Consider the following 27,772-nt stretch of genomic DNA (forward strand, 5'->3'; position numbering starts at 1 on the left):
CAAGGGCGCGCAGGCGGCCCCGCCCTTTCCCGGACACGACCCCCCCCCCCCAATCCCGCCCCTCGGTGCGCATGCTCCTTGGCGCCTCAGGCGGCCTTAAGCGCGCTCCCGCCAGCCTGCTCTCTTGGCCCCGCCCCTGTCCCCGCCCCCCGCGCTCTCTCACGCACGCCTCGCACGCAAACGCCGCAAACGTGCAGCTTCCGCATGTTCCCCGCGCGGAGGCGCTCGCCTACTTCCTCACGCGCCTGAGGGAGCAAAGGACTCGCCCAGGTGTCAGTGCAGTAGCCGGCGCGGTCCGGCGAGAGTCTTAGTGGAAGGAACAGAGACGCAGTGGAAGGAAGAGGTGACGTTAATTTTAATGACATGTTTAATTTTTAAGTCACAGCATCCACAGTGTCATCTCAGAACAGGTGACGAATGTAAGAAACTATGCAGGAAATACCTCATTTTTTTCTTCCTGCCGCGTTTGGGAAGCTTGTCTGCCTTGGCCGTGCCTATGTGGGGACAGCCACGAGTCCAGGATCAGCAGCCTCGCGCGGGGCAGCGACGGGGTCCAGGGTCAGCAGGAACGAGAGTGACAGTGACAGGGTCCAGGGTCAGCAGGAACGAGAGGGACAGTGACAGGGGTCCAGGGTCAGCAGCCACGAGGGGGACAGTGACAGGGGTCCAGGGTCAGGAGCCATGAGGGGGACAGTGACAGGGTGCAGGGTCAGCAGCCATGAGGGGGACAGTGACAGGGGTCCAGGGTCAGCAGCCATGAGGGGGAAGTGACAGGGGTCCGGGGTCAGCAGCCACGAGGGGGACAGTGACAGGGTGCAGGGTCAGCAGCCACGAGGGGGGCAGTGACGGGTCCAGGGACAGCAGCCACACTGGGGTGTGTGTGACGGGGTGCAGGGTCAGCAGCCACACTGGGGTGTGTGTGACAAGGTCCAGGGTCAGCAGCCACGAGAGGGACAGTGACAGGGGTCTAGGATTAGCAGCTACCTGTACAGTGGCCCCGGTCCAGATGGCCACGCCACCTGGGGGCCAGGCCCAGTGGCCTGGAAGGCCATGGTGTCCTGCAGGCTTTATGCAGGCTGGCCTGGGGGGAGGAATAAGTGGAGAAGATGTGGGAGTGGGATGGCATAGGACATCCAAGGCTGCTGAGAAGCTTGGACTTTATTTTTCCTGAAGGCTTGGGGGCCTAGGAGAGACAGGATCAAGGCAGTGTTCCACAAAACCTCTTTATTGAGGTATCACATCATATACGCTCAGAAGAGGAGCATAGCTTAAGGGTTTAGCTCCGTGAGTTTTCACAAACTCGGTATACACCTGTGTACCCAGCACCCCACCAGGGCTTCAAGTAGTTTATTTTTTTAAAACTTTAAAAATTTTTGTGGAAACAACTAGGTGTCTAGGGAGGTACTGTGCACCCTTTACCCAGCCTCCCCAGTGTTACCGTCTTGCATACCTCAGGTCCAGACCAGAACCAGATCATCGGGCCGGTGCAGCTCACCAGCCTTACTCAGTCACGTGTTACCAGTTTTATCTGCTTGCGTTTGGTATGTGTGTTGCTGGATCGTTTTACCCCAGCCGTGTCGGAGTTGCTCTGCATCTTCCCCGGCAGTCAGCATCGTCAGACTATGCCTGCGTCTCTTCAGCCTTTCTGGTGGGGGTGGAGTGAAATCTCACCATCATTTTCATTTCTGTCACCATGGACTAGTTTTGCCTATTTTAGATCGTCCTACAAATCGTATAGTATTTATACTCTTACTGTCTGTCTTTCTGCCCAACACAATGTCTCTGAGATGCGTTTACGGTTTTCTCTGTATCAGCAGTTTATTCATTTTTATGGCCAAGTTTATTCCGTTGCATGAATACATACCACAGTGGATTTAGCCTTTCACCTAGCCGTGGACGTTTGGGTTGCTTGCGACTTACAGCTATCATGAATATATTTTATTTTATTATTATTGTGTTTTTAAGTAGTCACCACATCCAGCATGGAGCCCAACATGGGGCTTAAACTCATGATCTGAGTTTAAGATCAAGAATAGGACACTTGGGGTGCCTGGGTGGCTCATTCGGTTAAGTGTCTGCCTCCGGCTTAGGTTGGATCCTGTCCTGGGAGGGTCCGGTCAGCGGGGAGCCTGCTTCTCCCTCTGCTGCTCCCCCTGCTTGTGATCTCTCACCCTCTCTCTCTCTCAAATAAAGGAATAATTAAAAATATTTTTAAAAATGTAGGATGCTTAACTGAGCCACCCAGGTGCCCCTATCATGAATATACTTTAGTAGATATTGTCACCCCAAATAAATTGTGCCAATTTCCCCTTCTACTGTCATGTGAGTGAAGTGGTAAAGTGGCAGCGGAGGAGAAAATACATCCTGAACATGTACCATTGACCCTCTTTGGGTTCTTTGGGAGGGGACTGGGCATTCTTGGTTCCTGGCCTCTGTTGGGCTATTTTAAGGGTGTCTGTTAGGGATAAACCTCATCGAAATGTATGTCTGCTGATGTTCTCAAGGATCATTAAGTTACACTGCGTCCTTCTTACGAAGAAGATCCTCGGAAGAAATTCCTGTGGAGTCTCAGTATCAGAAGTAATTTCATTTCTCCCAAGCAGCTGGTTTGTTCTTATTTTAAGGACACTGTGAATTGGCGAGTGATCAAGTTACACACATGTGAGGGCCTTACGTACGTAGTGCCGTTCGCGTTTGTGCCAGCCTTACAAATGGCTCCTTTTTGTGTGCTGGCCTTGGTGTGGTTTTCTTGTACTCTAACTTTCAGTCTTGCTTGCTTGTTACACTTTATGAGTACTCGGGAGCCGTCTTCATGCTTTTCTGGCACAGGGTGGGTTCTCATAAATAAATGCCACATATGCCACGATTTGGGGCATCTTTGGCAGGGGAGGAGTCGGCCCCGCTCTGCCACGTTTGAAGGGTTGTCCGGCGGAGGTGGGAGCCTTCCTGCAGCCTCAGCCTCCTTAGCAGTTGATGAGCTGGCTTTAGAATGGCTTCGGACAAGTATGTAAAGCACAGGGAAATCCTCTAGCTGCCTTTGGAGCTGGCTGGCCTGGCCATCCTTCACCTCAGACCTTGTTGGCTCTGGCTTCACCCTGTCCCACCTGAGTCCTTCCGATTGTCCCTTCTTTACCTAGTTGCCTCTGTGCTTTCTGGATGGCACTGTGCTGTGGCATTTCCCTTTATCATTCTCTCTGAAGTTCTGCTTACCCTCTCTTGGTCCTGCAGGTCCTGGGCTAGGCGTAGAGCCAGTACCACCCCGCTGTCCTGGTCCCCTCTCTTCTGTGGCCCCACTGAGTTGCAAGTTTCTGGTGTTGATGGACAGGAGCGCATGCTGACCAAGAGGAGGGTAGGACTGCGGGGTGCAGGGCCTCCATGAGGCAGCTGTAGAAAGGAATGTCCTCCCTAAACCCACTGTCCCCCCAACCACACCCCTGGTGTTGAAAAGGAGCGAGGAGTGACAGCTGCAGAGTTTCCTGAATTAGGGGGCCCAAGTCACAGACTCCCCACCCCACCCCCAGGGTGCAGCCTGTTCTGGTGGACAGCCTCTGGATCCAATTAAAGAGGAAGCAGGAAAGTGACTAGAGAAGGCTACACGTGCTGCATGGGTATCAGAAATGAGCTCGTCTGTCTCCCATTGCCTTCCTCCCTGTGGTAGATAAAGAGGATGGTCGGAAAACTCGAAGAGAGAGTTGATGAAAATCTCCTGCTACCCTATGGGGAGGAGGAGGTGTTGGTGGGGTTGGGGAGGCACTGGAGGGTGGTGGGGGGCTGCTGCTTTGAGATCAGGGGAGAGGCCTTCTCATTCTCTATGGGATCCGGGAGGGATCCTATGGCAAGGTGAGGCGGCAGGTGGGCATGTGTCCCCGGAGCACGTTGGCCTCATGTGGGAGGCCATTGAGGTGCCCCAGAATTTCATTTTTTATGGCTAAATATCTCATTGTATGGATAGGTCACATTTGGTTCCTCCACTCATATACTGTTGGGCACGTGGATTGTTTTCATCTTCTGGCTCTTATTTATTGTGCTGCTATGAACATGTCTGTGCAAGGGCGTGTTTGAGCCCTGATGGGGCATTTGTTGTTTTTTTTTTTTTTTCCTTTTAGAGATTTACTTATTGGGGCACCTGAGTAGCTCAGTTGGTTAAGCATCTGCCTTTAGCTCGGGTCATGATCCCAGGGTCCTGGGATTGAGCCCCGTGTCAGGCTCCCTGCTCAGTGAGGAGCCTGCTTCTCTCTCACCCTCTGCTGCTCCCCCTGCTTGTGTTCCCTCTATCTCTCTCAAATAAATAAATAACATCTTTCAAAAAAATTTTATTTGTTTATTTTAGAGAGAAAATGGGGGGAGGGACAGAGGGAAAGAGAGAGGGAGAATCCTATGCAGACTCTCCACTGAGCGCAGAGTCCCATGCAGGGCTCCATCCCACAACCCTGAGATCATGACATGAGTGGAAACCAAGAGTCAGACGCTCAACTGATTGAGCCACCCAGGAATCCACCCCAAAACAACTTTTTTTTTTTAAGATTTTATTTATTTATTTATTTGACAGAGATCACAAGTAGGCAGAGAGGCAGGCAGAGAAAGAGGAGGAAGCAGGCTCCCCGCAGAGCAGAGTGCCCGATGCGGGGCTGAATCCCAGGACCCTGGGATCATGACCTGAGCCGAAGGCAGAGGCTTTAACCCACTGAGCCACCCAGGTGCCCCCACTCCAAAACAACTTTTAAAAGAAGATCAAAGTTGGGGGATTCACATTACATGATTTCAAGACTGATTAGGAAATCACAGTGGAAGGACATAGACCAACAGAAAGAATACAGTTCGGAAGTAGCTTTACACACATATGGTCAATTGATTTTTTTTTTAAATATTTTATTTATTTATTTGACAGAGAGAGATCACAAGTAGGCAGAGAGGCAGGCAGAGAGAGAGAGAGGAGGAAGCAGGCTCCCCGCCAAGCAGAGAGCCCGATGCGGGGCTCAATCCCAGGACCCTGGGATCAAGACCTGAGCTAAAGGCAGAGGCTTTAACCCACTGAGCCACCCAGGCGCCCCTCAATTGATTTTTTTTTTAAAGATTTTATTTATTTATTTGAGAGAGAGACAGTGAGAGAGAGCATGAGCGAGGAGAAGGTCAGAGGGAGAAGCAGACTCCCCATGGAGCTGGGAGCCCGATACGGGACTCGATCCCAGGACTCCGGGATCATGACCTGAGCCGAAGGCAGTCGTCCAACCACATGAGCCACCCAGGCATCCCCCCTCAATTGATTTTTAATAAAAGTTGCAAAGGCAGTTTGAGTGGAAGGACAGTGTCTTCAACAAATGCTGCTGGAACAACTGCATATCCACGTGTAGAAATCTAAACTTTGATTTATACCTTGCAACATATTAAAAATTACACAAAATGGATCATAGATCTAAATGTAAAACCTAAAATTATTACACTGCTAGGAGAAAATAAGAAAACATCTTGGGCATCTTGGGTTAGGCGAAGAGTTCTTTGGATTTGATAAAAATTATGAACTTGTGCTCTTTGAAGGACACTTCGGTACATGAACACAAGCCAACGATGGTGAGAATATTTACAAATTACATATCTGAGGAAGGGCTTGTATTCAGGGTATATAAAAAAACTATCAACACTGAAAAGGAAACAACCGTTTTAAAAAGTAGGTGAAAGAGTTGAACAGGCGCTTCACCAAAGACACATGAAAGAAGTGGACAACCAATACACACATGGAAATGTGCTTAATATCCCTAGCCATCAGGAAAACGCAGACTGAAGCTACAGTACAGTACCACAACACGTCTACAAGGATTGGCAAGGATGTGGAGGGACTGGTGGCGGGAATGCAAAATGGCACCGTCATCTTAGAAAAAAATTAAGCAGGGGCGCCTGGGTAGCTCAGTGGGTTAAAGCCTCTGCCTTTGGCTCGGTCATGATCCCAGGGTCTTGGGATCGAGCCCCGCATCAGGCTCTCTGCTCAGCATGGAGCCTACTCCACCACCCCTCTGGCCTGTCTCTCTGCCTACTTGTGATCTCTGTCTGTCAAATAAATAAATAAAATTAAAAAAAAAATTAAACAGGTACCTCACCATTTGGTCCAGCCATTCCCCTCCTGCATATTTACCCAGGAGAAGGGAAAGTGAACGTATAGAAGTTGCATCATGTACGAATGTTCACAGCAGCTTGTTTGGTAGTTGCCCAAACTTGGAGACAACCCAAATGTCTCTCAAGAGGAGAATGAATAGCAAATTGTGGTCAGCCCATTCAGTGGAATACTATTGAGAAAAAAAAAAGAAGGAATTGAACTATCAATACATAACGGCAGTGACAATTGGTCTCAAAATAATTATTTTGAGTGAGTGAAAGAAACCAGATAACACTGTCGATAAGATTCAATTTGTATTCAGATCTAGGAAATGAAAAATAAGGTGTAGTGACAGAAAGCAGCTCCGTGGTGGTCAGTGGGGAAGGGGGTGGTTGGAGGGAACTAGGAAGGGACATGAGGAAAATTTGGGAGTGAGGAATCAGTTCGTTATTTTAATCGTGTTTCTACACGTACGTCAAAATGTATCAGATGTGAATAGTGTTCTGTACTGCATGTGGATTATACTTCAGTAAGGCTGTGTTCAATGTAAAGCCCACAGAAGAATGGCCAATTGACTTCAGCTCCTTTCCTCAATGGCCAACTGCTACCCCAGTGAAGCCTTCCCCCTAGCCCGACCAACCAGTGTCTGCTGTCACTCAGCTTCACAGAACTGGCTCTTAGGGGCCATCACATGCTCTTGGGAAAATTACATCAAATAGCATATTGCAGACATGATGGAAGGTTCTGGAACCCCCCTGTTACTGGAAATGGATCTCTGTCCATTGGCTTACATCACAGCAGGGTACACATCTCCTAGGTCCCCCTTTTTTCGGTCCTGTCAGCATTCTATATCTAGCCACCAACCTCAGAGGTCAGATGTTGCAGGTTTCTTTTAACCGGCCAGTGTGGCTTCACCTTCCTGACCTTTGGGGAGGGGCCAAGACCTCGGTCGGTGGCTATCACATAGGCTCCTTCGTTCACAAAACCGAGGCATACTGAAGGTCACTGACTTGTCCCAGACTTCAGAACAAGTTAGCTCAGATACTGCAAAGACTTGGGTTCCCAGCCCCCAGACCTAACCCAAGGGATGCCCCACGTTTTCTTTACCATCCCTCCCCTGTGACCTGTGTCACATGACCCCAAGGCTGCTTGTGGGGAGAGAATCCGGCCCAGGCAGTGCCTTCTGGGGCCTGGCAGCTGGCAGGGCAGTGGCAGAGCGAGCCTCCGTGCAGCCTGTCAGGGTCTGCTCTGCTTCCCCATCACGTCCACCCAGTTGCCCTAGTGACTGTGTGACCCTTCTCCTCCACCCTGCGCCGCCACCAGCCCTATAAATAGAGGCGAGGAGCAGCTGGGCTCTCTTGGCAGTCACCATGAGGACGCTGGTCCTGCTCTGCTGCTTTGTGGCCTCGCTCCTGCTCCCAGGACAAACAGGTATGACCCTCACCCCTGTCAGCCAGGCCAGACGGTGACCCCCATGTGCCCTGAGGTTTTATGTTTACTGTGGGGGGCGAAGGGACGAGAGAGGCTTGAGTGATAGATGGGGGATGAGGCCTCTGGGATTCCTGGGGTTGATGGCAAACCTTTACTCCTGGCTGGTCTCACCATCGTCTCCATTCCCTTTTCCCTGGGTCCCCGGAAGAAACTGGGTACAGAGACCCCAAGTGCAGTCAGGGGCTTGCGGGGAGGCCAGAGGAAGTGGGAGCCGTGAACTGAGCGGTGCAGGCAGGTGTGAGGCCTGAGCCAAGGGCTGAGAGCCAGGGGGCAGGTCTGGCCAGTTGATGGTGGGGAAGAAGACCCCAAAAGTTAAGACTAGAGGACCCCCCCTAGATGAACAGAAGAGCCCAGTCCTGGGGCTGGAGGGGCTCTGGAGGTCTGAGTCGTGTTGACCCTCCCACCTGGTGGAGATTAGGCAGGGGGCTGGCTTTGCATGATTGATGACTGGGCTCAGCAGACAGAATTGGGGATTTTCTGGGGACTGGTGGGAAAGAGGAGTGGTCAATTTGGTACGGGATTGGAGATGGAGTTGCGGCTTGGGCACGGAGTTCAGGAGAGGAGCAGGATACTCAAGAGTATCCCTGACCTAGGCCGGGGGCTTTACTGGAAGGGGACTGGGGGACTGTGTGAATGGTTTTTCCTTTGGGATCTCAGCACTTCGTGTGTGAGGGGGAGGCTCGGGTTACAGCATGGGGGTTATTTATAAGCATGGAGGGGACACCAGAGGGTTTGCCACCTCTCTCTTCCTGAGACTCCTGGGGCTGGGTCCCCCTTGGGGATGCTTTAGGGGGTGATCTGGGGTGCCCGCAGGAATCTGGGTCTCCTGCTTCGCCTTGCTATGAGTTGGCAGTCCTCAGACGTACAGGGGACCATGGGGTCCAGAGCCGCAGCCTCTCCAATCTTTGAGGTTCTGTTTGTTGAGGTCCCAGCCCCCGCCGCTCAAGCAGGTGGCGGGCAGAAGCAGACGATATTCCCTTTGGGGGGTTAGGGATCGAGGTGGGGGGCTCTGGCCTTGCATGTGCCGCTGGGCCCTGCCCTTGACTGCCCTTGAGTTAATTTGGGCCTTGCAGGGCTGCTGTGGCTGGAGTGGTGAGGATTCCAAAGGGCTGTCTGGTGGCTAAGTATGGAAACAGCAGTGTAATTGGATCCTGAGCCCCAAGCCACTGCTGCCCGCTCCCCTTCTTAGCCCCTGCCCTGCTCCGCCCAGCCCCAGCTGCCACCTTGCCTTGCTTCCACACAGCAGGCTCAGGGACTTCTAGCCTTTTAGGGACATCCTTCATCTTTTATCCCAACGAGGGAACTGGACATCTGAAATGTTTTATGGGCCTTACGGGAGGATCTTGCCATGGATCATGGGGAGAGGAGGCAGGCAGGCACTTTGTGCGAAGATCCTGTCTGTGCATGCTCTTCGCTTCCTGGACTCTGCGGTGTGGCCCTGGCCTGGCTTCCAGGGGGACCTTGCTCACCACATGCAGGGTTCCTTCTCGCCTCACTCCCACTCATCACTTGCGCTGTGGGTTCTTCCGTGGGGATTGATTTTATCACTGCTCCAGTTGTAGGTTACCCTGAAGGATCGTTCTTTCCTGCACCCGCTGGGAGGTTCCAACCATAAATGTGCCTTCTCCCTGCCCATATAATGACAGTCCTTCCTACTGGTTGATTTCCCCCTAGAATTGTGCCACTAAGTAAATGCCGCCTTGCCCAAAGGCAGCAGCTTTGCTCCTGAACTTCCCACCCTACCCACCCCCTCTTCCCACCCTACCCCTCTCTGCGTGCTTCCTTTCTTTCCTGCTTCCTGGGACTGAAGCCACCCTTCCTTCTTTGTCCCCATGTTGCTTCTGTGGTCTTCTGGACCATGGCAGCTTCTTCTTGTTCCCAAGCAAGGGACCAAGGGCCTCTCCTGATGCTAGGTACAGCTGGAGCTGCCAGAGCCCAATCACCAGGCACCTCCCAGGTCTCCACCCCCTCCTGATCCATGGCCCCCAGACATTTGTGACCACTGGGATTCTCGTCTTTGTCTTGGGGACTTGGCCTGGTGACAGGCCTGCTCAAGGACGGGGGGAAAGCAGCCTTGAGTTGGTTTACTCTGTCCCCTCATTGTCAAAGTAAGAGTGAAAGCCAGAGGAATGAGAGATGCACATAAGGTTGGGCAGTGAATTACAGACAGGCATGTGCAGCCCAGGGCCATCTCCCCCAACCCCGGAGTTCCTGTCTTCCCCTCAGTGTCTCTCTCTGATGGCCGCCTAACTCCCTCTGCCTTTGGAGAGGCCACCTGTGAGGACCTTTCCTCCGGATGCTGTTGATCCTTTGACTCCTCTGAGAGTGGGTTGGGGTGGGGTGAGGAGTGGCCGGTGCTGAGAAGGCATTTGGGTTCCTACCGTTGGTGATTGTTAGGCTGGATTTGGGACGTCTTTGGTTCCTGTTGTCTCCTTGGTGTGGAGAGTGGGGCAGATAGGGATTCTAAGTCTGTTCATCTTTCTCCAGCCCAGCCCTGGTCTGCAGACTTGCAGCCTGCTGGGGCCTCCACCCTGCCGTCCCAGTGGTGAGAAGCTGGTGCACACTGGGGCTGACCTGCCCCTCCATGAGAGATGAGGGTCTGTCCAGAACCCCTTTGTGGCCTCTCCTTGCCCGCCCCAGTCTGGTTATCTCCAGAGAGGTGCTGTGTTTGTGTTCCCTCAACAGGGCAGCTCAGCTGCATGACCCACCATGGGGAGGGCTACCGAGAGCAGGTCATGAGCTCAGGGGTCTTAGGGACAGAGCAGAAGCCTTTGAAGCCCCACAGAAGCTGTGTCTCCAGCAGTTTCCCTGACTCCTGGCTCAGTGTGGCTGGAGGAGCCCATAGGGAGCATCTAGTGTGCCACTTCCCACATTGAGTCTGTAATGCACTCACTGGGATTTGCCCATGGATGTGCCACTTTGCTTGGTGGCCCGTGGAACTAGAGTGGGAAATGCTGGTTTTGTCCCATGTCTGGGTGTGACAGTGAAAGTCAAATAGCTAGTTCAAGGCAGGGCCAGAGCTAGATTCAGGTCTCCTTGCTCCTGCAGGAGGAGGTCAGATGAGGCCAGCCATATCCCTCTGGCTGTTTGGTGCTCATTTAGGTGTGGTGGGCTGGGAAGGAGCCTAATCACTAGAGGCACAGGAGGAAGGTGGGTCTTCCTCTTTGGCAGGGTCCCAGGGCCAAGGGCAGGGTCTAGGTGCTGTGCCTCCTGGCCTGGAACGAAGGTGTGGTCAGTATGGTTGGCTGGGGTAGGGTCTGCTACTATGGGATGTTGGGCTTAGTTCTCTCCTGGACACCTTCCCTGCTCCAAATCCAAATCCAGACCCACTTATGGCCCAAACCCTTGCATTTAAATATTGCCTGAGTGCAAAGCCTTTCATTCAAACACCTTTCCACATCTCACCATGTATTAATCATCCCAGATTTATGGTGTACCTCCTGTTGTTTAGGTGTGGTACTGGGGGTATCCAGACTGGCGTTGTGTCCTTGGCACGCTTGCCTCCAGTTTGGGAGATAGGGTGTCTCCCACCTCGTACCTGCACGAACACAAGCAGGACACGTGTGAGCGTGGGGATGGAGGTACAGGTAGAGTGACATGGGGTGGAAGCGCCTGAGGAGATTAGTTTTGACTGAGTAGATCAGGAAATGTTTTACAGGTGATGGGGTATTTGAGATGGGCCTTGAAGAAAGTAGCATTCAGACGTGGAACAATGGAAGGAAGAGAATTCCACTTAAGTGGCAGGCTGAGTGAACTCGCTGTCGGGAAATGTTGTGGCTCTGACGAGAACTGGACAGGGAAAAGGGCACGCAGAGTGAAGTGGGATTGTGGGGAAGCTTCTTGGAAGCCTGGGTCGGGCTAGCCGTGAAGAACCTTGCGTGCTTAGCCTCTGAGGGGTCTTCGTGCTGTGGGCGGTGGGCGACCACCGAAGGCTTGGGAAGCATCCCTCCGGCAGGTGTTTGTGGGGAGCAGAGGGCAAGGGAGGCTTAGAGGACCCTGTCGGAAATGCAGGTTAGAGGGCGTGAGCTCCATGAGGGAGTAGAGGTGGAGAGGAGGGCAGACCCAGCAGATCGCTGGGGTGGAAATTTATTGGTCTCCTGCCAGAGGGAGCCTTCATGGGTCTGGCGTTAGTCACTGGAGGCATGATCTTGCCAGAGAGAGAGAGAGAGAGAGAGAGAGAGAGAGAGAAAAGAACAGATATTAAAAGTTCATTTGGGTCATTACAAATTTGAAGTGCCAAGATGGAGATGGTCTGGAAGTCCAGAGATGAGATCCAGTCGGGTGAAGATGAGACTGTGAGGTCATGAAGGAAGCTCTTGCAGGGAGAGAAGAAGGGATTCAGGGATGGTCACCGGACAGTGCCAGATTGGGACAGTGGGAAGAGGAAGATGAGTGGATTTCAGGAAGAGCGGAAGTGACCCGGGAAGAGATGGTGACCTGGAGGCCAAGGGAAGGGCGCATTCTAGAAGGGTGGTTGAAGGGATGGAATGCCACAGAGATACAGAGGAAGAGGAGGTGTTGGTTTTGATATCTCCAAGGTTGCTGGCAGAGCTCGAGGGCCTTATGTGCATCTAGGGAGGGCACGGAGGTGACACATTTGGGCAGTGGGCTCAGGAGGGATAGAGGACACATAGGAGTACATGGCTAGGGGGTTTGCAGAGGTAGCAAATTGCTTTCTCAACACTAGAAAGATTAAGTGTGTTTATGGGCCAATGGTGAGGGTCCTAAGAGAGAGAAGGACTGACGGACACAAGGTGGAGAGGAAGTGGCCAGGGTGTCAGACGTGGGGTGGGTGGGACAGATCTTAGGGGACACATACCATGGCATCATGGGGGCCTCAGAGGGACATTGCACTTCCAAGGCAAACTCAGGAGCTGGGGTGCCAGCGAGAGAGCTCAGCTAGGGGGTGGGGTTCACGGGCTTCCCTAGGATTACTGCAGAGCTCCTGGAGGGCCATGGGGTGGGGTAGGAGGGAAGGAACCAGACTGTGAGGTGGAAGGGGAGACCGGTTGCCCCACATTTCCTGGAATGGAACAGCAGGGCCAAGACCAGAGCCTGGTCTCAGATGCTGGAGAAAAAGCAGGCAGAGTCCAGAGATCGAGTCAACGATGAGCCAGCCGTTGTTGGCCCCTGGTAAGCTTGTCCCCTCGAACCAGGGCAAAGTCCGCCCCTGAGCTCCACCACCTAAGGTGTCCCCTGGACCTGCAACAGGGACAGCTCTGTGTCTGGATTCCATCAGGATCAGTGACTTCGTGGGAGCTGGCTTGGAGGTTGGCATTGAGTTCCCAGGATGACGCCTGGGTTTTCATTCTTCTTGTGCAACAGAGACAGGCCCAGGCTCAGGTTCCCTCTGGGGTGTTTTCCTGGCTGGGAGGACTTTGCCACGCCTGTCAGCAGGGCTCATTTTGGGATCAGGGAAGTCCTGTCCGCTTTAGTTTCAGCTGCAACCCTCTCCAGCCCTGAAGGTGGTTTTGTTCCGAGTCAAGGTCCTAGGTAGGGACCTGTCCATGCTTGTCACTTCCTCATCCTCCCTCACAGAGGGCTCCTGAGCAGCCTTTCCTGAGTGGCCTGGTCTCAGGATTGGGGGCTTGGGCAGCAGAACTGGTTCCTGCCTCTGAAAGTGTGGAGCTGTTAGGAGGTCAGCCATTCATACCCCCAGCCATACCCTGCAACAGTCTCCTCTCCAGGGCTCTCAAGCTCCTGCCTATCTACACAGAGAGGAGGCTGCCCAACGTTACTCTGGGGTGGGTGTGCCCAGGGGCCGGATTCTGAAGGCCAGGAGACTATGGTGCCTTCAGGCAGCTCCTGCCTGCTGCCTCCATAGGAGCCTGTCTTCCCTGGGACCATGTCATCAGAGCCACATGAAAACATAGTCACTGCTGCTCCTTCCATTCCAAATCCTGGGGCCCAGAAGGATTTCAGGTGGAACACTGGCCTAGCTGAGGGTGGCTCCCCAGCTTCATTGCAAAGCTGTTACGCAATGAGAAAAGGCTTTTCTCCTTCCGTGCTCGGTGGATGCTCCCCCCAGGGGTCGTTGTCTTTTACAACCTCGACAAGCACTGACCCTCTTGTTCTCTGTCCACTCCGAGTGCTACAGGGCACAGAGTGGGTGTGGGCTGTGTGGCTAGCCTCGGGGAGAAGGAGGGCCCAGTGCAGAGTCCTGGAGAAAGGGGAGATGAGGCCCTCCCTGGGGCACGCACCCTGGGTTGGGAACAGAATGAATTTACGGTTAGAGGTGGGGGGCAGAGTGTGTGGTCAGCAATTGATGTAAGAATGCAACTAGCTTATGACCCGGCAGTCACACTCCTGGGCGTTCACTGGGAGAATACAAATGCACTAATTCAAAGGGATACATGCTCCCTGATGTTCACAGCAGCATTATCTGCAGTAGCCAAGGTATGAAAGCAGCCCACATGTCCGTCGACAGGTGAATTCATAAAGTAGTGTGTGTATATATAGGAATATTCTTCAGCCATAAAAAAGAATGGAATCTTGCCATTTGCAATAACATGGATGGAGCTAGGGAGTATAATGCTAACAAAATAGGTCAGCCAGAGAAAAACAAGTATCGTATGATTTCAGTCATATGTGGAATTTAAAAAAACAGAACAAATGAGCAAAGGGAAAAAATAAGAGACAAAGCAAGAGCAGACTCTTAACGCTACAGAATAAACCGATGATGATGGGAGGGAAGCAGTATGTGTGTGTGGGGGGGGTGGTGAAGCAGGTGATGGGGACGAAGGAGCGCACCTGTCGTGATGAGCACGGGTGACGCTTGCAAGTGTAGGGTCACTGGATTGTGCACGGGGAACGAACAGAACACCATGTTAACTAAGTGCCATTAAAAGAACGAAAGAGATGTGGGGGACACAGTGGCAACTGAGAGGAGGAACACGTTGGAGAGAGACAGGAAAGGGGTGCCAATAGGGGCCCTCCTCTGAAAAGCGAGCTTTCCAGCCCAAGGACTGCCCAGACAGGAGCGGGCCTTGTGTCTGCCCCCAGGAGCTGACTTCTGTTTGGGGCTATGACACGCATGGTGAGAAAATTGAACTAACCTCCCCCTCCCCCAGTGGCTCTGGTTGGAGTTCAGAGAAGGGCTGGAAGTTCCGCCTCACGGAGGGACAGGGCTTCAGCTGCACTGGGAGGAAGGGGACACAGCGTCAGTGCCAGTGCCAAGAGGAGAGGGGCTGTGTGTTTGTTGAACTTGCTCCCCTCTGCATCAGCAGTGCCTAGCATGGCCCTTGGTTTGCTTGGTTCGTTCAAAGCGCTAAACAGTGTCCGATGAAAGAGCAGATGATTTGTACCGGCAGAGGAGGAAGGCAATCAGAACCTGGAGTGGGGACTCTCAGAGCATTGCATTGGCAGGGTCAGGAGGAGCCCAGCTCTGGCTCTGCTGTGGGGTTCCTGTTGGGGGAGATCAGACCACCCTGGTAGGCAAAGGGTCGGGAATGCTGAGCCAGGTGGCTCTCTCTGGGCCCTCCGCATACTCTAGCACCTCCCCTTCTCCCTCCCAGATATTTTTGGGTCCTTCCAGAGCAGGGAGTGCATTCTGAGCTCAAACAGGTGCAGACAAAGTCTGGCCTGGAGTTCTGGGCCCGCAGGAAGTGGGTTGTGTTGGGAACTCAGCCCAGAACCAGGCCAGGGGAGAGCCCTGGTGTTTGGGAGCCCCCTTCCTGCGCCCTCCCCCTACCAGCTCACTGCCAAAACTGTGGCCCCTGGTCCTCTTCCAAGTGGCCATTCGGTTAGGACCTTGGCTAGCCCTGTTGTCCCCCACGGAATTTTCCCAAATGGCAATAGGTATAAAGTTGATGAAGCCATTGCCATGGAAACCATGTCTCTGAGTGCACCTGGTCCTCCAGGGGCCTGCTCTGTGCACCTGTGCCCACCAGAGGGGCTTCTGGCCACTTTGTGGGTCTCTTGTTTTTTTCCCGCATTTCCTCCTATCCTTTATGTCAGCTGGTAGAAGAACACTTATTTCTCTGGTTTATCCCAGGAAGTCAGGACATCAGGATGTGGTCTGGAAAGATTGGAGAAGGATCATAGCCCTTGCCACGGCCTGGGGAGCCCATCCTAGTCTCAGGAATGAGCCTGGGTATAGGTCGTGAGAGGGATAGAAGCCCAGGGGCAAATCCACCTTTCTCCTGACTTTTTCTGCCTCATTTCCTTCCTGAATTGATAGATAGGCCAGCAGCCTCTTCACCTGGAGCCCTGTCACCCGAGGCTACCCACCCGGGTTGCAGAGCAGGCAGCCTGGGGCGAGGGGAGGGGGGCACGGTGAGCCCTAAGGGACCAGAGTGCTGGGCAAGCACAGGCTTTGCCACAAACCCTCCACCAAGTCCCTTCCCATTTTGCACCTGTTTTTTTGCCCATAAAATGGGATAATAATACTTGCCCTATTTACAGAGTGGCGTTGTTCTCTGCCTAAATTTTAAACATGGCTATCGGATGCTTAACGTGTTTTTTGATATCAGATACCTTTTCAGGTTGAAAGGACCGTGGCAGTAATTACAGGCTGTCCCTGCTATTCCTTTGGCTTGACATCTGCCACCGGTTTCCTCAAATATCATGAAACCTGAACAATCAAGGGAATCAGTCCACATCTCTGCCCCTCCTTAGGGCTGTTAATATCCTTCGGATTCTCTGTCCTCAAAGAGCTTATGAACCAGGAGGGGTGAGAGTCCCCGCTCATGACAGGAGTAGGGAACCATATAATCAGGGGCTAAAAATAAGTAGCCTGAGTGTGCAGAGAAGGGGAGCAGGTGGGACAGGGCCTGGGGTCACGGGGCTGGTGGAAGCACCGCCGCTTAGTGGGAGAGGGGTTGGGAAGATCTTATAGGGCCAGGCTTCAGTGCTATTCCTGTGTTATTTTTCCGGGGTCACTGTAACAAACGGCCACAAACCGGGTGGCTTCAAACAACAGAAATTTAACCTCTCATCGTTCTGGAGGCCGGAAGTTAGACATCGAGGGGTTGGCAGGGCCCTGGTCCCTCTGAAGGCTCTGGAGGAGGATCCTTCTTGCCTCTCCAGCTTCTGGTGGATCAGGCAGTCCTTGGCGTTCCTTGGCTTGTAGATGCATCTCTCCAGGCTCTGCCTCTGTGTCCTCACATGGCCTCTTCTCTGTGTCTGTGTGTCCTCTCCTCTTCTTGTAAGGACACCAGTCATTGAACTTAGGGCCCACCCTTATGCAGTGTGGTCTCATCTTAATTACATCTGCACAGACCCTATTTCCAAATAATGTCCCCTTCCAAGGTTCCTACCAGATGTGAATTGGGGGGAGGGGGTACCCTTCAACCTCTTTGGCTCCTTAGCCTCGGACCCGACAGCAGAGCAGGTGCTGGCTCTGAATGTGTAGTGCCTGTCTGCCCCCTAGCTGGTGGTCGTCTGCTGGGCACAAACAGCACCTGTTTCCCTGGGCCTCTCTTTGGCCCCACGGCCCACACGATTGCCCCGGCAGCTGATCTGGAGCTCGGCTGACACACCCAGCCCAAGTGTGTTGAATGGGTGGATGGACAGCTGGCCGGGGGCAGGCAATTCCAGGAGGCCGCCCAGCCGAGGGCTTGTACCGGGGAGGCTGGGGCGGGGGAGTTCTTCAGTTCCCTGTTGGGTGTGCTCCAGTATGGAGTGACGTGGAGTCAGCCTGTCCTGGGGGCTGTGCTTCTCAGCTGGTTATGTGATGGAGAGAGCCGCAGGCCAAGAAGCCAGTGACTCAGGCCTGGCAGTGTTAGGCCCAGCTCTCCTGTGTGAGCGCCCTTGCCCAGGCCCTCAGAGTCTCCTGTCCCAGCTGTGGCCGGTGCCTCCCCAGCCTCTGAGGGAGCCCCTTGGAAAGAGAACTTCCAGGTGTGTCCCCTGCCGCTGTCAGTGAGAGGCTTGCCTCCTGGCATGTCTGCCTTTCTGCTCCTCCTTGTGGGCTAAAAGGGTAGGTATCTGGGTCTCCTCGCAGCAGACTTCAGGGTCCCCAGACCAGAGGCAGCTCTGGAAGCTGGTGACTGTAGCTATTTCCTTTCTGTGGTTTGTCCTGGTTCTGGAGGAGATCAGCAATGGGGACAGGTCTCCAGGGTCTGCTGGCCTTTCTAGAAAAGCTTCCTGGCGAATGTCGTCTGGACTCCTAGCCTGGCATTCCTCATTCTCTTCTGTCTGGCTTTTCCCATCCTCCTGACCTTTCATTGGCTCCTGCAGTGATCAACCCCAAATGCCCTACTCCTCAAAGGAGCTCCTGTGGTCCCCATCCCTACCCGTCCCTGAGACTGCTGCTAGGAGGTGAGCTCTCTCTTCATGCCCCCTCACCTCCCCTCCAATTAGATGCCCTGTGTTTAAGGGGAGGGTCTTTAATTCAGGAATCCAGTTCATGGTTATCACAACAACCTTCTGAGCTGATAAGGCAACTGCTTCTATGACCTTCTGATCACAGAAAAGTAGTCCTGGGCAGGTTAAATGACTTGACCCAAGGGCACTTCTCTGGTTCTGAATCCCAGTGTCGAATCTCCTCTCTCCTGGAACTCTCTGCCACTGAGTGGAGGGAAGGCCTTATATTTTGCCACCATCACCCGTTCATCCATCCATCCATCCATCCACCCATCCAATGTCTGTCCAAGGTGCTGGGATACAAAATTTCTGACGAGGAAACCAAATAAGAAAGTTATTTAGTTTATTGGATAATTTTAGGTGCAGTGGAGAAAAAGACTAGGTTGGGGAGGGGGAAGGCTAGTCAGGAGACAGTGTCACCAGGGTGACAGGAGAGGGCCTTGCCAGGAAGGTGACAAGGAGCCAAGTCTCAGGGGAGGAGAGTGGGGTGCCAGGCGGCTGTGTGGGAAGAGCCTTCCCAGCAGAAAGCACAGTGAGTGAGCGCAGGGGGGCAGGGGGTCTGGTGTGCTTGCTCCTCCTGGAGCAAGCCTGTGTGGAGGGAACCAGGGAGTGGGAACGGAGCCTGTGCAGAGGGGGAGAGGGCGTGGAGCTCAGGGAGGGGCTGTTTCACAACCCAGATGAGAGATGACAGGCTGGGGGTGGAAGAAATGATTGGATGGATGATAGATTTTGAAGGCAGACAACAGGTTTAGCTAAAGTTTTGGAGAAAGAAAGGAACCAAAAACATTTTATCCTTATTTTTTTCTAATTGCTTTATTGAGATAAAATTCAAATAGATATAATATGCCCATTTAAAGTGTGCAATTCAGGGGCGCCTGGGTGGCTCAGAGGGTTAAGCCGCTGCCTTCAGCTCAGGTCATGATCTCAGGGTCCTGGGATCGAGCCCCGCATCGGGCTCTCTGCTCGGTGGGGAGCCTGCTTCTTCCTCTCTCTCTGCCTGCCTCTCTGCCTACTTGTGATCTCTCTCTGTCAAATAAATAAATAAAATCTTTAAAAAAATACTTTAATAAAGTGTGCAATTCAGTAGTTTTTTAAAAACGTGCATTGCTTAATTTTTTTAAAAGATTTTATTTATTTATTTGACAGAGAGATCACAAGTAGGCAGAGAGAGAGAGAGGGAAACAGGCTCCCAGGACCCTGGGATCATGACCTGAGCCGAAGGCAGAGGCTTTAACCCACTGAGCCACCCAGGCGTCCCAATTGTAGAACATTTTTTTATCAGCCCCCGAAAGGAAGCTGTGCCCTTGTCACTCCTCATTCCCTCATTCCCCACAAGCTGCCCTTGCGGCCCCCGCCCACCACTAACCTGCTTTCTATCTCTGTGCATTTCCCTGTTCTGGACTTTCATACAAATGGAACCACATGGTATGTGGCCTCTTGTGTACGGCTTCTCTCACTGAGCATCATGTCTCCACAGTTCGCCCACCTTATAGCAGATGTCTGGACCTCATTCCTTCTTATGCTGCTGAGTAACAAAGAGTAAATATTCATTGAATAATACTCCACAAGGAATGGATATTCGTTGACTAATAATAATACTATTCATTGAATAATACTGCATCGATAGACTGTTTATCCATTCATCAGTTGATGGACATTTGAGTTGTTTCAACCTTTTGGCTCTTGTGAGTAATGCTTCTCTGAACATCGATGTACACAATTTTTTTTTTAAGATTTTATTTATTTATTTATTTATTTGACAGAGATCATGAGTAGGCAGAGAGGCAGGCGTGGGGAGGGGGGAAGCAGGCTCCCCACTGAGCAGAGAGCCCCTGATGCGATGCGGGGCTCGATCCCAGGACCCTGGGATCATGACCTGAGCGGAAGGCAGAGGCTTTAACCCACTGAGCCACCCAGGCACCCCCACAATTTTTTTTTTAAGATTTATTTATTTATTTGAAAGAGACAGAGAGAGGAGGGGCAGAGGGAGAGGGAGAGAGAATCTCAAGCTCTTTGCTGAGCACAGAGCCAGATACAGGGATTGATCCCATGATCCTGAGATCAGGGCCTAAGCTGAAATCTGAAATCGAGAGTCAGATGCTTGACTGAGTCACCCAGGCGCTCCCAATGTGCGCATTCCTGTGTGGAGATGGGTTTTGGGAGATTTTGTCTTTTTTTTTTTTTTTTAATTTAAGATTTTATGTATTTATTTGCGAGAGCACACACACGTACAGGCAGGGAGAGGGGCAGAGGAAGAGGGAGAAGCAGCCTCCCTGCTGAGCAGGAAGTCCAATGCAGGGCTCAATCCCAGGGCCCTGAGATCATGACCTGCACTGAAGGCAGATGCTTAACTGACTGAGCCACCCAGGCGCCCTGGGAGATTTTGTCTTAATATTAGGAATACCTTATGCATTTTTTTAAAGTTTTTGTTTCTAAGTAATCTCTATGCCCAGCAAGAGTCCCATGCTTCACCCACTGAGCCAGCCAGGTGCCCCTAGAAATACCTTATACATCTCTGGTATTATTGGCTTTCAGAAGTCTATTGCAGGTCATTTGAGCCTCCCACTATCTGGCACATAGTAGGCACTCCATCAATAGCTGCGGAATGAAGGCATCACAAATCTGGTATTTTTCTTTTCCACTTTATTATGATGAAACAGGCACAGAACAGTTGAAATTCTTGCTCAAGTCTCCACTGCTGATTAGGGGAGAGCAACTTTGGCCCCTCTGTCCTTCTGTCTTTCTCTTCCTCCCTGAGAGTCCCAGGGTCCCAGGGCTGCTCCTTGAGCCGGGCAGCTCTGCCTGAGCACCAGATTCCATCCAACAGGTAGCTTCTGTGAGGCCCTGCCACTACCGTCTGCTTCTTTGTGCTTTCTCTGGGGAATATCCCCCAGTAGGCTAGCAAGGCCAGCTAGGCTCCAGACCTGTAATGTTCCCAGAGCTGATGGACATCAGCCTTGCCTGCCTCCTCACGTGGAGTGTGATTGAGTGGGTTTGAGGAATGGCCCAGGAATGAATTTTTTAACATTTAAACTCCTCTGTGATCCTTTTGTAAATGGCCTTGAGCCACATATTAAGAAGGGCTGACCCAGGGGAGGAGGCTCATTACTGTTTGGTGCTCTCAGGTCATCCAACAGGTGTTTGCTGTGCTGGGGTATCTGCCAGGCCCCAGGCTGGACACCTGCAGTCCTAGTGGGGACACACTGTAGGCCCTGGCCCCAGGGGGCTTATTGAAATGGAGACACAAGTTAAAAGGGACATAGGGTGACATGTGCTGTAGGAGCACAGAGTGGAAGCACGTCAGTACTCAGTACTGAGGGGCCCAGGGTGTTCTCCCAGGGGTGAGCTGGAATTAGCCAGTCCAAGCAGTGGGGGAGTAGAAGACAGTGAGGCTGGCACTTGGGGAGACTGTTGGAAATGCCTGGGGGCTGAATGCGGTTTCTTGGAGAATTCTGCAGGCACTGGTTTGTGTGAGTCCAGTGCTCAGGACTTTCTCAGGCCCTGGGGGGACATGAAGAGGCTTTGGGTCTGCCTCTTGCCGCAGAGTCAGTGACAACAGAGGAGGGAAGATCAGAGACGTACATGCCCCCCGAAGGTCACATGGGGCAAGGGCTATGTCACTTGGCTCAGTGTGGATGGTTGTGGACACTGAGTCAGTTGAGGTCAGCAAGGGGACCCATGCAGCCTGGAGGGGTGAGAAGCAGAGGACATTATGGAGGCTGCAGGCTGTAGGCTGGCAAGAGGGAGTGGGTGCGGCCAGACCTGAGAGGCAGGAGGGTGTTTCAGGTGGGGACCAGTGTGGCCATCTGGACCTCTTATGGGTTGGTTTGTGTCTTCCACAAAGGCAGGATGAAGTCCCAATTCCTAGTGCATCCAAATGTGGCTTTATTTGGAAATAGGTTCCTTGCAGATGTAGTGAGTTAATCTGACTGGTGCCCTTAGATGTGAAGGAGAAGAGACGCAGAATAGTGATGTAGGGAGAAGTGTGTGCTGTTCGAGTAGAGATTGGAGACCCACAGGGATGAGCCAGGGACTGCCGGGAGCCACCAGAAGCTGGAAGAGCAGGAAGGAACTTCCCTTAGCCCTTTTGGTGGGAGCATGGCCCTGTAGACACCCTGATTTTGGACTTCTGGCCTCCAGAACTATGGGACAAGGCATTTCTTCCTTCCTTCCTTCCTCCCTTCTCTCTTTCCTTCCTTCTTCCCTCCCTCCCTTCCTTCCATCCTTCCATATTTAATTAGTTTCAAGCGAAAGGCTTCCATGACCAGGAATCGAAACACTTCTATGGCTTTAAGCTGCCCAAGTTGGGTTTCATGGCAGCAGCCCCAGGAATGGGCTTTGATGCAGGAATTTGGGGCCCTGGTCCTGCCCGGCTGGCAGGCAGGCAGGCTGTTGGCTGGAGCTCCTCAGATGGGGCCTGGCAGATACTGTGTGGGGCCCCTGGTGTTGATCAGGAAGGGTCATTCAGTGTGGAATGTCCACTTGCCAGGGGCAGTGAGTGTGGAATGTTCACTTGCTCTTGCCCCGCCCTCTGGCCTGCCCTTGGCTTTGACCTTCCTCTCCCCAGGGGAGCCCCGTGGGAACTAGAATTCCGCTCGCCCTGACCTGCATGGTCACCAGGCTGCTGAAGGGGAAGAAAGTTCTGGGTGACAAGAGCCTCCTTTGGTTTCAGTGTTTGAAAAGACAAGACGAGAACTCAGGCCCTTGGTGACACTAATGCCAACAAGAAGGAAGTCACTCTTGAGTTTAATTGCCTGAAATAATTTCTCCCTGGAGGTGGGGATGTCCAGAGGGGGAGCTCTTTGAGAGGGACAGAGCCACATCTCACTGGGAAATCGTGGCCCACATGTCTGAGGGTCACTGGGCTAGGCCATTTGAGGATATAAACTGGGAAGCCTGCTCCTGGGAAGACATGGGATTTCTAGAACATTCTACCATAGAGTTGCCTGGATATTCCTTGCCTGTGGTGTTCCAAGCTCTGAAGTGCCCTAGAGGCTTTGAGAGTTTGTACGGTCCATGGAGCAGTGGGCGGGCAGAGGTCTTCTTCCTTTTCCTTGTGACCCAGACTCTGGAAGTCTCTTCTGGCTGGTGTCGTTTGGCCTCTCCAAATCCTGAACTCAGAAGCTAAGGGCTGATCTCATGTAGCTTTCGTGGAACCAGCTGACCTTTGTCCCCTGGTGACGAGGATAGTGAGCCCCTCCCTGCATTCTCCTCCCTGTGACACCAGAGCACCCAGAGTCATGGGGAATGCAGGGCTGGGCTGGGTGTGCATGGCCTCCTTGAGCTTGAACCTTACCCCAGTCCTTCCCAAAATCTCCATGGAAAGCTGTGCTCAGGGACCCAGCCGGACGTCAGAGCCCTCAGCTGGCCCTTGTTGGGAGACTATGCCTTCTGTAGGAACAGGCAAGGGGAACAGATGGGTGATCCCAGGAGTGCTGGATCTCTGAGGGGGTGAGGGATCCAGGACTCTGTATTTACGTCCAGCCTTGCCCCCCGCTCAGTAGGCAGCTTCCAGCAGGCTTGGTCACCTCCGCTGTGAAATGAATGAGCTGGACTAGTTAATTTCTAAGTTTTCTTCCGGTGCTACAAATCTCTAAGACAAAAATAACCAAAACAAGTTGCGGTTTGGGGCCATGAGTTTGAGGATCTGGGAGTGGAGCCCATCTGTTATGAGCTTGGTGAAGCCTTTTGTGAGAGAAGGTGGAAAGATCTGTGTCTTGGCATCTGGATAGCAGTTTTGCTGAAGGGTGTTTAGGCCGGAGCACACAGGGCAACAAACCAGGCAGAATATTCATGTTATTGCTGCTCTAGCCTCTGCCCTTGGCTCTATCTTCCTCCGTAACCTTCTCTGAGAAGACTTGGGGGCAAACAGCTTCTCTGGTCATCTTGGCGGCTGGAGGTGTGATCTGCTAAGGACACCTTCTGAGCAGGTGTTGGGGAGGCTGGGCACCGCTAGTGGGGGTGAAGGGGCCGCCTGTGGTCACACAGACCCACATGTGGAGCCCTTCAAAGCTGCAAAAACATTAGCTCTGATTTCAGCAGAGCAGGACAAGCGAAGTGTCTCTCTCGCTCCATCTCTGTGACACGGTCAAAGCGACTTTCTCAAGACTTGAGTCATTTCTGAAGGGCTTATTGCTTTGCTCTCTGGGCTCGCTTATTCCAAGGACAGTGAGGACACGCGGGCACTGTGGTGGCCTCTCTGGCTGTGTTGCCACTTCTGAGAGCTGAGATGGGCCCTTATTTGCTCTTCCTACAGGCAGAGCCTCTCACCCATCCTCAGACACACGCGGCCCGCGAGTGGGTTGTCTTAGGCATCCTCCTGAGGGTGCCTTTGTGCTAGGGGTGCCATGCAGGGTTACCTCCCTTCAGTGGTGGATGGGAGGAGTCTGGGGGTCTGGGAGGAGTCTGGGAGAGGGAGATGTGCATTGCCTCAGCCAGTTTCTGGGTGAGTCAGGACTGACTGGAAGTGGTGGGGGTCAGTTACCACAGGAGTCAATGTGGGGCTCAGCAGGATGGGATCTGGGACCCAGGAGTGTTGAGAGCTGAGGCCCATTCCTGTCCCAGGCCAGCTGGAACCTCATGAAAAAAATCAGGTTACCCTCAGCATGCCCACAACTCCACGCCCGAGCTGCTTCTGGCTGTTCGAAGGGGAGAAGGAGCCCTCGGCAGAAAGACCGTTCTGGCCCACTGACTGACACCCCAGAAACAGAGGGTTGGCATGAGTGGAGTGAAGGTGAACCTTTTTGGCTCCTGTCCAAAGCTTGTTCTGTTTTGGCCCCCTCGGTGAACTTGGGATTCGGCCTGGCATGTTTGCTCTGCTAGGAGATTTGTGTCATTACACCTAACACCACAGGATGCTTTTAAACATCAGCTGATGGGGCGCCTGGGTGGCTCAGTGGGTTAGGCTGCTGCCTTCGGCTCGGGTCATGATCTCGGGGTCCTGGGATCGAGCCCCGCATCGGGCTCTCTGCTCAGCAGGGAGGAAGCAGGCTCTCTCTCTGCCTGCCTCTCTGCCTGCTTGTGATCTCTCTCTGTCAAATAAATAAATAAAATCTTTAAAAAAAAAAAACACATCAGCTGATGCTTAAAATACGTTGAAGGGGGCGGCGGAGGAGGTGTCAGTTCCCGCGTTTTATGGATGAATGGGGCTGGTGCAGGGGGAGTGAGGACCAAGGTCACATCGCCAGTTAGTGAGACATGAAGCAGCTTCTGACCCCATCCAGAGACCATTCTGGGTCCGGGTCTTGTGGCAGAAGGAAGCCCCAAGATGTGGTCCTAGCCCAGGCTGGGGAAAGCGTCAGATCCATTTCCCAAGCTCAAGAATCAAGCAGACTCCTCCCTGCTTCCCTGTCTTGGGGATGCGGTGGGTCTGGTGAGTCATTGTTCACCCCATTTCCAAGCCCAGGTGACTCTGACCAGATCTCAGGGCAGCCATCTGACCAGGACCTTAGGGAGCCACACTCCTTTGGCTCTCAGTAGGTCTCTCCCTGCCTGGTGACCTCCCAGAGGTCATCCTCCAGACTCCAGGGGGATTCCATGTCTTTGGGTGGGGAGGTGGGAGGTGGAAGGTGCTAGCCACCTGTCTCGGGATCTAGCACGTACCTCTCCCTCCTGCCTTCCCTCCCCCGCTCAGCTCACCCTCTCTGAATGGAGGAAGTATTGTCCAATGACTCCTACAAGGATTTCTCTTCACTTCAGGCAGGGCTGATCTCTGGGAAAACTGGGTTTTCCACAAGCTGTCCCTTTAATCATTGAGTCACAGCAAGGGGTGAGGACTTCGGGTTTTACCTCTTTCAGAGGCATTTGCCTTTCAGAAGAGAGTGTTCATCCAGAACCCTGAATCCCCTGGGCATCAGTAACAAGAATATGTATATGTGATGGTTGTGGGATTGTGTGTGATTTCTCTCCATAGCGCCCAAAGCAAGAATTCCCAGGAATTAGGGATGGGAATGGGAGGTGGAGTTCTTCTGTCAATTCTCTGAACTTTATGGGTTAAAAGCAATTGTCTTGAAGTCTTAATCCTTTTTAAAGGGAGGAGGAAGAGGATAGACTCAGAAGCTGGCTCACCCCCTCTCCTTTCTGGGGATTGGTGGCCTGGTGCCAGGAAAGCCAATGAGACTTGACTGGTGGGGAGCTGGCTTCTAGAACCAGCCTGCGGCTGATGGGTTTAACCAGCCCTGTGTCCTTGGGGCAACCACTCTTCAGAGTTTTCGGTTCTTGACCACTGAAATCAAAACACTTCGTCTGGTCTGTGAGGCGGTCGCTTTTGACTCCTAATCCCATGGTTCTCTCTGATTGGTGCCATTGTCATTGCGTCCTATCCCCTGGGTGAATCATTTTGGGGCTGGAGTCCAATTGGGGACTAGCTGTCCTGGTGGGATTAACCTTGACTTTAGGAGCTTGGCCAGGGGGCCAAAGAACCTTCCCAGGATGGCTGCCTCGTCCACTGTACCCTGGGTCCCTTGTCCAGGGGGAAAGAGGTAAAGTCCAACCAAATGGCAAGAGAGAGGGTCCCAGGGTTCTGGGAGGATGTGGACACTTCCCTTCTAGGGTCCTCAGCACGGGCGTCTGCAAAGCTGTCTGAAGGCTCATCTAAGAATGAAAGAACAAGGGGCCCTGAGTGGTGAACATTTACTCTGTTAATAAGGTCAAGAAAAAAATGTGACACCCAAAGAGGCTGCTGACCATTGGCCCAGTCCAGGAGTGTTCGGAGACAAGATCTAGGACCCAGAAGGGGTCAGTCTCCTGCTCTGGCTCTGTAAATTGTCTTTCTCAAGGGCTCTCAGCTATACTTGAGGCATGGCAGACGAGCTGTCTGAGTGTCTGGGTGAAGGACAGCCTGGTGAAAGACGTGGGACCCTCTGGATGCAAGACTGGTGTTCCTGACTCCTGGGTACACAAGTGTCCAGGACTAGAACTGGAAAGCGATGGTCTCTCTGGGGCCTTATTACGATGACTACGTAACTCTGTATGTGTGACCGTCAAAGGTATCTTACCTGTGTGTGACTTGGACTCCGTAGTTTGAAATGGATGAGAAGACACATGGAGGATAACCTTGGCCGAGCCTTAGAAACACGTGTGCTAAGGAGTCTTGGACAGGTGGGATTGAGTTTACCTTCTACTCTGTGGAAGCACTGAATAAATTCAGCCTCTAGAGGTGGCCTCAGAACAGGTCAGCCAAACAAAATCTCAGGTTCTGACCTTCCTTCTCCTGATCTCCAGCTTCAACACAGACTCCCTGACACCTGGCAGCCAGGGTGGCTCAGAGCCATGATTCTCAAACATCGGTGCTCGTTAGCATCACCTTCTGGAACATGCAACTTACACTGACCCGCCCTTGGAGACTGGGCGTCCCTGCTTGGAAAGCCCCGCGGGTCTCGGGTACTGCCCACATGTGGCCCGGGAACTCCGCTTTGTGTCTTGGCCCGAGCTCGAGCCCATTCCTGGAATGCTTGTTGGGCAAATGACTTTCCTGTGTCCGCTTCCTCAGAGGTTAATAGTCCTTGCTTCCCATGCCTCAGAGGGCTGCCGGGGGCAGGGAAGAAGAACGTAAAACCACTTCTGGAAGCACAAAGTTCTGCGTGAGGGCGAGACATCACCCAGCTCAGTGCCTGGCAAACATTGGTCAGCAGATGCTATATGGGGGGCTCCTTGGACTTTTGGGGAAAATGATCAATAGGAAGCTAGTGGAATTTTTAGGGACAAGGCAGGATAGGCAGGAGCAGTGTCTGTCACCCCCCCCTTCCTTAGGCCCCTTATCCTGTCCCTGGGAGGCACAGACTGGCCCAAGGGAAGCAGCTGCCAGGAGATAAAGGGGTGGTTGAGCCCCAGCTCCTTCATCTTCCCACACCTACGAGACCCATCGATGGAGCTCTAGCCTTCGTGGGACAG

General features: G+C 52.8%; 1 protein-coding gene across 1 annotated transcript in view; it reads left to right on the top strand.

Annotated features, from left to right (window-relative positions):
- The first annotated feature begins 7,458 nt into the window (after positions 1-7,458).
- LOC111156136 (sarcalumenin) overlaps positions 7,459-27,772 on the top strand; it is a 34,985-nt gene continuing 14,671 nt past the window's right edge. Inside the window, exon 1 of the mRNA XM_022516794.1 lies at positions 7,459-7,519. Coding sequence (XP_022372502.1) covers positions 7,459-7,519 — 61 coding nt within the window. The remainder of the gene's footprint in view (positions 7,520-27,772) is intronic.

This window comes from Enhydra lutris, unplaced genomic scaffold (assembly GCF_002288905.1).
Source record: "Enhydra lutris kenyoni isolate GAN:26980312 unplaced genomic scaffold, ASM228890v2 scaffoldscaffold45, whole genome shotgun sequence".
Taxonomy (NCBI): domain Eukaryota; kingdom Metazoa; phylum Chordata; class Mammalia; order Carnivora; family Mustelidae; genus Enhydra; species Enhydra lutris.